Consider the following 8,234-nt stretch of genomic DNA (forward strand, 5'->3'; position numbering starts at 1 on the left):
ATTTTTAATAATAAAAAGGGAAGAAGAAACTTTGTTAAGAAAAAAGGAAAAATTTGTTGATTATTGGTAGCACCAAATTAAGGTGTTTCTTAGTAATAAATATAGTAAAATAATAATTAATAACTTAAAATATTCAAAATTATTTTATATTTCATAGAAACATATTTTAATAATAAAGACATAAAATAATATACAACATTTAAAATTAAAACACAAAACATTAAAAAATAAAAACATAACACACAACATGAAGAGAGAACACACGAAAATGAAAGAGAAATGCCAAAAAAAGTTTACCCCATTAATCTCATTTCACCATTTATATCGCGCCACCTGTCCACTAAGAAACGTTTTTTTTGGTTCTAAAATTAGAAATATTTCTTACAATCCTTAGCTTTTTTTCATTAATAATTAATATCTATACCTAAGAAATTTCCTAAGAATCATCTAAGGACTATACCAATGAGGATAGTCTAAGACATATAACATCCGCTTAATTAATAGGTTGGGAAGAAAGACTAATGTGTTATCTTTTACAGGAAATAAAATTAGTAGTCCTAAATTATGCGTACTATATTTTCATTACTACTATAAATATAAGCAAATCTGTAAAATGATAAAGTCTTAAATTTTATCATCTATATTTTTTTGCATAGCGTATATGTATTATGTACTATACGCCTAAGCCAAGAAATAATACGTTTTACAATTCCTAATCAGGCGTAGATGGGCCCAAATTTTGGCCCGTTAATGAATACGTTGTACTTGTTCCAGCCTTCCAGGAATGGAAATTTATAATTTAGTTTAATTTTTTTTTAACAGTACATGATAACCAAGAACGAACATATATACCATGAAGTTTTTTTGACATTAACGTTTGAAGAATTAAAAGAATGGGAATTACAATACAAATGAATGAGAAAAGAAAAAATCTAAAGAACAAACTTCATATCTATTTTTGGGAGAAATGTCTTCCCAAAAATATATTCAAGATCATTCTCTAACGGAGTCAGATTCAAATCCAAACTCAAAACCCTCTTGCTACTACTGCATCGTTTCAAAACAGGCATGGTAGGAACCACGGGACATATGAACGATGGCTGGACTTTCATGCTTGACCTATGCCGTCTCATGTGACCACCTAAAGCCTGTCCGGTCCCAAAACTTTGACCGCATATCGAACACTCGTGCAAATGATTATTTCCTCTATAATTGTTGCTAAGATGTTTCACATCTTTCTGCTCAACGGTAGTGAGCTTTGGCTTCTTATGGCTTGCCCGGTGACCACCAAGGGCTTGAAACGAAGAAAATCTCCTGTTACACGTTTTGCATTCGAATCGGTTGCTCATATGGCTATCTGTATGTTGGTTCTGGTTCAAACCGATCTGTTTAACCATGGAAGTTTGTGCTAATATCATCAGACATTTTGCAATGTCTAGATTCTTGATGGATTCTTCGAAATCAGATCTTTCTCTCTTCATACTTATTTTTTTTCTTGGTTTGGTAAGATTTTGAGAACTAAGAAAGCAAAGTAAATTACGATTTGAGAGGTGTTACAAAAAAAAACAAACAAAAGAAGTAGACGTTTGAGATTTTGCTTGTGAAAAAAGAAACCTGAACTGAGAGAATTTTGTAATGAAGGTTGAGAACTCAGAAGTAATGTATTTATAATATAACGTCAATACCTAAAACTAAAAGTAGGACTTTCTAGTAGTTTGACCACAAGAAGTCGTCTAAACTAATATTCTAACAACAAACAAGTAAGTAGTGCGGCTTTTGTTTGACGTTTTCAGTTATCACCCTTCGACCGCCGGCACAATGAATACCACGAGGGTTGAATAACAAGGGTAATATCGTCTTTTCGAGTAATGCATCATCACATTGTTCTCACTTCTTAGAAACTTCTGAGGTGTGAATATGACAAAAAGTAGTAGAGTCAACAAATGTACACACAACACAGAATAAATCTAGCAACTTGGTTTCTCATGGACTTGCTTGCCACACAGTCATTACTTAAATGATTAATATCAAACACCTAACCCATCCATATATATTTAGTTTAAACTGTATCCTAATCATATTTTCTTAAATCAATGATTGGAAAAATAAGTGATATAAATTTGTTTTTTTGGTAAACTGTTTTTTCATATTTTAATGTATAGTCAAGAAAACACTACTAAACCTTCAAACTTGTGCAAAGCAAAAATATTACAAAACTAATCTTCAGATCCAAGTTCTAATACAAATCATCGCCATGTTCGTTGAGAAAAATTCAATTTGGTCAAACAAATGCACTAGAGACCAACCTAAATCCTTTTTTAATACAATGTATATAAAATATTCTCCACCTAGATGGTTAAGAGCTCAAAGGCAGTCAGATTGAATTGAGATCGTCATCAGTGACGGATTCTTGATGACAGCAATTGTATTTTAAAAAGTGATAAATTAGAAATATGTGCTTATTTTCTTGACTTTATTATGTTTTTTCTTGTAGAAGCAATGCGAAGTCTTGGTTTCTTTTTGTTCTCTCTTTACTTTTCATTTTCATATTTGGTTGACTCAAATGAGAAAATTAGCCAAATCAACCATAACCGGTGACGTCATTCCAAAATCTGAGATTTCAGCAATTAATATGCATACCGGGTTTTATGTAAAAGATAAGTTTGCGTACTACAATAACAACCTTTACACACTCTCGTTCTTCTAAACTCATCTAGTTAATGAACTTAACTGCCAGAGCTCGAAGCTTAATCTTTTTTTCACTCATATGTTTACTTCCAAGAATGGAGTTCTGTTGTTAGCTTCGTCCTGTCCCTGTTTTGTTGATCTTTTCTCCAAACTTGTGTGATCTTCGCTGAGAGTAATCTGCGAAAACAAAGTCCTCATCTCCTCAATTGAAGCCAGGCTTGGCACAGTTATGGACTGTTTCTTTGGTGTTTCGTTCTTGTGCTGATCAACCTGGTCATTGTATCAAAAGCTTTGCTGTTAATATATATACACATATAGAGCTTTTAGTGTTTTCCAAGTTTATGTTGTTATGATTGCTTCAATACCTGATAGTCTTTTATGAGAGACTGTTCTGCTTTGTTTCTGATGTTTGATACGGCTTGTCCATGACTCTCTTGCAATAATGTGACCTGGTTCATGCAAGTCTGAACTATGGCATCCGTTGTTTCTTTGTTTTCACGGTCTTGTATCAACGAGTCTGTAAAGAGTAAAACCAAGGATTAGAAGGTTTTCTTCCAGAGGCCAAAAGCGGTTTTCGAGTAGGGAAGGTTACCATTAACAGCTGCGTGAAGTTCATTAGTCCTAGTAACAAAGTTAACATCCATTGAGGAAAACGTGGATGCTAAATCATCTTGCCCCCTCTCATTTTCTTTTGCCATGTTCCTATACGTAGAGATTTAATTCAGTGTTATGATGTTGAAACAGAGATTAAGCATGGATACAGAAGGAAAAAACTTACTCCATTGTGACATTAAGTTCTTGTTGATACTTCGTGTTAAGGCTCTTTATGCCTGTTTCAGTGGTCTCCCACAACTTTTTAGAATCATTGGCCCTTCCCAAGCTGCAGTAAATACAATGTTTGTGTGAGAAGATAGAATGTAAACTAAGTGAGACGTTTGAACCGAAAGCAGTGGGGAGATGGAATTTGTACCAATCTTCAAGGTAACTATCCATGACTGTGATAGACTCAGCTGAAGCTATTGTGTTTTCTGTGAAGTGGATTTTCTCTTTCTTTAGATAGTCACACAATTCCTCTTTTGCGCCAACCGAGACTTGCTGCATACCAGACATTTGTTCATACAATCTCTTCTCTTCCTGTATGTCGTGTTCCCGGATATTGCTTGATGCATCAGAGATCTAGAAACACGTAGAGCATCAGTCTTTAAGGTTTGATTCAACAAATGAACAAATTAAAGCCTAGTGGAGCTATTAATGGTTAAAGACTCACCATTGTAGTTTTCTTTGAAGTTAACTTTGATAATATCAGACTGATATCATTTAAGGCTTGCTTCTCCTCTCTTTCAGCCTCTTCCTGTTTTTGGTAAAGATGATGAGTTGTCTGTGAGTGTGAAACTCTCAGAACATATCCAATTGAAGTCTTTAAGAGTTTTTAGCTCACCTTAAACTTCATTTCAAAAGCACTAAGCTGTCTTGATTTCTCTGCTTGGCTTGCTCTAAGGGTTTCCACCACGTTGTGGGCTTGGTTGTAGATGTTACTGAAAATGGTTGAAGTCGAACTGGAAATTTCTTGTGCAGATCTCATGCTTCTGATCAAGCCCTGGATAAGTTGAAAACACAGTTAAATTTTCAGAAAAAAATAATTAAACTAACAAGATACCAGCAAATAATTTTTACAGCACCTGCTCGTGTTGTCTTGCGGCAAGTGCTAAGAGCTTCTTCTGATCATTAAGTGTATTGTGTATTTCCTGAGCGACTGCAGAAGCCTCTGTTGCTGATGTAGTGAGAAACTGAGAACAGAAGGGCACTTGAATTATTACCAAAACAAATGCTGAGAAATAGAAATTCACAGCAAGAGGTGATAATATTTCATAGCTAGATCTTGTTCATACTTTCTCAACCGCCTCTATTTGTGATACTATAGAGGAGTTCGTCTTTTCCAAATCAGAGCAGGCCTTCTTTTGTAGCATTTCAGATAGTTCCTTCAAGGCTGCTATTCCTGAAGTATATGTGTCTGCTGTTTTCCCAATTCTTGATTCCAGATCGCGTGTTGCCTGTGTGTGTAAATCAATCACTAGTGTTATCAAATGGTCCTAAGCAAAAAGTGAACTGACATGGTATTATGGTATGGTCTTTTCTTACATCGTTTTTATGTGCAAGAAATGCGTGGGTATGTTCCTCCATAGTTCTTAATTGTTGCTGTTGCTGAGAGACTGATCCAAGAACTGTTCTATGCAGATCCTTAAGGTTTTGATCAAGCTGTGAACCAAATTTCAGAAGCATGCTCTGGTTTTCAGATTCCAGCTGATCCTTTTGGTCTGCAGAAACAAGTAAAATCAGCACTTGACAGATCTTGTTTTCAGCCCTAGACATAGGAAAGAAGAAGTACCTAATCTCGTGAACAACGAACTTATATCGTCTGATGCATGTAGCAAGTCAGAACGCAACCCCTTTGCGCGGTCGATCAAAGAAGTCTCTGTCCAAGAAAATTTCAATAAAACTAACACAAGAAAGATGAAGGACTTAAATTTCATTATGAGCTAGAATATACCTGAAGCTTTCATCCTTGAGATGATGACTTCTCTTTCTTTTAACTTTGAGATAACTTGGAGATAATTCTCTTTGAGATCAAGCAACTCTTTGTTACTATTATGCAGGTCTCTCTGGATCATGAATAATTTAAAAGTCAAGAAAACTCTCATTCAAAGCATGCATAATCTAGAGAGTCAATTACTGGAGTTTTTCTCACCTTGCAGTCCTTAAGGTCACTTTCTACGTCCAGTAACTTCTCTTTCTCAGTCTCGTAAAGGTCACAGAACTTGGAAGCTTCCTGCATAAGAGAAGCCATTTAAGTTCCAACAGGAGAAGATTAGTTTAGTTTCTAACAGTTAGAAGAGAAAAGGTAAAGCAAACATACACTTTCGCTGAGATTCAATTCATTCTCCAACTGTTCTATTCTCTCCATTCTTGCCTGCAACAAAAGAATCATTAAGCTGATGATAAAATAAATATAAACTTGAAGTGTCGTCATTTGAACATACCTTCTTTTCAGCTTCTTCTTGTGTATATCTTTCATGTGCAATGTAAACACCATTTTTATCCCTTGCCGCTCTTACATCTGCATCGATTGTACAACAATTATACACTAATCCAGTACCTCACTTGACAATATAGAAAACAGAAACTGGAGACTGTTGACATAATATTATGTGTGAAAACCTTCTTTCATTCTCTCAATTTCCAAGTAGAGGTCTTTAAGCAGCACAGCCTTGGATACTTTCTGGTTTGCCTGCAGAGACACGTTTGGTTAGAAGCATAAAAAAAAAAGGGATAAAGTGATAAATAAAGATGAGATATGGTAGCGTAAATAAAACCTCGGGTTTGTTCTTGATGTTCTTGGCACGATAGGCGTAGTCCAACGTACTTAAGGTTTCTTCTAAGGAATGAGCAGATGGAGAGATTGTAGCAATGATACAAGTTTTCGTCTTTCCTCCTAGAGAGTCCCGTAAAAGCCTCGTCAGCTTACTATCCCTGCAAAGATGAAGATCCATAACCATGTTTCAAGACACACAAACATTATCACAAAAGACTCATAAATAGTTGTCGAACAGGGTAAGTACCTACCTGTAAGGTATATGGGAAGAACGTTCCACAAGGGCATTAATCACACGACCTAGAGTGAGCAAACTCTTGTTAATCTCACCAGCTTCTCTCGCACGACCATCCCGAGATCCTGATCTTAAAATATTCTCAGATCCCGCTAGATCCACAAGGTTAAGCTTGCCACATTTGATCAGCTCTTCTTCTCCCATAGAATCTTCCTTAATGTGAACAGTGATAGTAAAAACTGAATGAGACCGACTGCTTCGTTTATTCAACAAAGTATCAGCAGTGCGCCTTTTAGATGAGCCTCGTTCAAGAAGAGCATATATATCATTAGCACTATACACAACTTCTTCTTCAAGACCCCTTAAAACCACAGAACCTTTCCCATCCTCCATCAAAGAAATGGGCTTCTTCTGCTTATCCTCAGAAGATTTTGACGACTCATCTTGAGCTAACAAGTCAGTAACTTCCTCATTGTAAAGCTCCAAGAATGTTACTTTCATACTGTAATCAGCGTTTTGTGCCTCTAGAGTATCGAAAATATGACGAATAGCTCTTGGAATCACCCCTGCCTCCACAGGTAAATCCCCTCCCTTAACAAAAACAAAAACACGAATCATAAAACAAACAACCAGAAAACAAATTTACAAGAGAGGAACCACCCTATCTCTATACATACCTTTTTCCTCATCCCACCTTCCATAGTGTAAGTCTTTCCAGTTCCTGTTTGCCCATAAGCAAACACAGTACAGCTAAAACCTTCCAAGACTTCATGAACAATAGGTGCAATAGCTTGATCATATATAGACCTTTGTTGTGATTTAGGACCAAAGACCTATAAACATTCAACACCATCAGAGAGACCAAAACGAACCAATCTTCAATACCAAACTATCAAAAGTAGAAATGAAGAATCCGAACCTTGTCGAAATTGAAAAGACGGTCGACTTGTTTATTAGCAACAGTGTGAAGAACATTGACTTCTCTTCTAATCTCGTTACAAGAGATGACTCTAGGAGCATTAGATCTCTGCTCATCTTCACTCAATGGTCTACATCTAAGAATCACCTGGACGTTAACCTCTTTGTTGTTGTTATCTCTGTCGAGACGGGTAGAGAAAGAATCAGGTCGTCTTCTCTCAAGACGAGGAGTTAGAAACGGTGCCGGTGATGGGATCACTCCTCCTACTCCACTTTTCCTTGTAGCCTCTGGCGTAAACGACATCCTTCCTCAACTGAATTGATCTTTCGATTTCCAAAATCAACTTCTGTAAAATTCAAATTGAATGAGATCAAAAGCGATGTTCAATGATCAATTTGATTTGGAATCTCAGAGATTCGAATACTAAATTAAAATTCAACTTACAGAATCCGAAATAGACGTAGGGATCTTCGAGATTGAAATGAGAAATTTGAAAGAAAGAAAGAAAAAAAAGTTAGGGTAAAGTAACCGTTGGGAGTGTGTGTGTGACGACGACCTCGGGGATCGGAGCGTAGTGAGAAAAGAGAAGAAGTGTGGGGGAGGAGGTTCTAAATTCGAATTTCAAAAGTAGCAAATATCAAAAGTCGTTTTAAAGTTTTTTTTTTTTTGGTCTCAGTTTTATTTATACTTTTTGCTTTGGAAAGAATTTGGAAATCAACATTATTGGAGAATGGGAGATTGATAAAAAGGGTTTTTCCATAATTTAATTCTAATATTTGTGGTGTCAAAACAAAAATCAATAACGATTCTAATAGTTGTATTTTTTTTTTTTTTACAATAGTTGTATTATTATAGGGATGCCATTATTATATCTAGATTATAATAAGATAGGATGGAATTTAAGAGAATGCAATAGAATTAAATAGGTACAAAATTCTATTAGATGAGTGCTCATCTGGGCTCCTTTGTAAACTCTTTATATATAATTCAAGAAAATCCTTTAACAAAAAAAAAAAAAAAAA

General features: G+C 35.6%; 3 protein-coding genes across 3 annotated transcripts in view; all 3 read right to left on the minus strand.

Moving 5' to 3' along the window:
• LOC104785768 (zinc finger protein ZAT11) lies at positions 830 to 1,645 on the minus strand. Its single transcript, XM_010511036.2, has one exon. It carries the CDS (start codon positions 1,479 to 1,481, stop codon positions 933 to 935), a length of 549 nt encoding a protein of 182 aa, XP_010509338.1. The 5' UTR covers positions 1,482 to 1,645; the 3' UTR covers positions 830 to 932.
• On the minus strand, positions 2,573 to 7,842 carry LOC104785769 (kinesin-like protein KIN-5B). The gene is made up of 21 exons (XM_010511037.2): positions 7,657 to 7,842; positions 7,213 to 7,558; positions 6,971 to 7,126; positions 6,310 to 6,884; positions 6,060 to 6,216; positions 5,905 to 5,974; positions 5,727 to 5,803; positions 5,603 to 5,656; positions 5,435 to 5,515; positions 5,237 to 5,348; positions 5,075 to 5,161; positions 4,828 to 5,003; positions 4,578 to 4,739; positions 4,368 to 4,475; positions 4,127 to 4,285; positions 3,956 to 4,039; positions 3,659 to 3,864; positions 3,467 to 3,568; positions 3,281 to 3,390; positions 3,054 to 3,205; positions 2,573 to 2,958 (listed from the first exon to the last, which is right to left on the minus strand). Exons 2-21 carry the CDS (start codon positions 7,513 to 7,515, stop codon positions 2,764 to 2,766), a joined length of 3,126 nt encoding a protein of 1,041 aa, XP_010509339.1. The 5' UTR covers positions 7,516 to 7,558; positions 7,657 to 7,842; the 3' UTR covers positions 2,573 to 2,763.
• The window catches only part of LOC104788939, a 6,283-nt gene continuing 5,775 nt past the window's right edge, over positions 7,727 to 8,234 (minus strand). Inside the window, exon 3 of the mRNA XM_010514699.1 lies at positions 7,727 to 7,820. Within this exon, the coding sequence (XP_010513001.1) occupies positions 7,727 to 7,820 (94 nt within the window). The remainder of the gene's footprint in view (positions 7,821 to 8,234) is intronic.

This window comes from Camelina sativa, chromosome 5 (genome assembly GCF_000633955.1).
Source record: "Camelina sativa cultivar DH55 chromosome 5, Cs, whole genome shotgun sequence".
Taxonomy (NCBI): Eukaryota; Viridiplantae; Streptophyta; class Magnoliopsida; order Brassicales; family Brassicaceae; genus Camelina; species Camelina sativa.

Coding starts and splice junctions, on each gene's coding strand:
- LOC104785768 (XM_010511036.2), bottom strand. CDS start 1,481: ATGAAGAGAGAAAGATCTGATTTCGAAGAATCCATCAAGAATCTAGAC.
- LOC104785769 (XM_010511037.2), bottom strand. CDS start 7,515: ATGTCGTTTACGCCAGAGGCTACAAGGAAAAGTGGAGTAGGAGGAGTG. Junction 3,391..3,466: donor GAACTTAATGTCACAATGGA/GTAAGTTTTTTC, acceptor CTCTACGTATAG/GAACATGGCAAAAGAAAATG. Junction 2,959..3,053: donor CTCTCATAAAAGACTATCAG/GTATTGAAGCAA, acceptor TACAATGACCAG/GTTGATCAGCACAAGAACGA.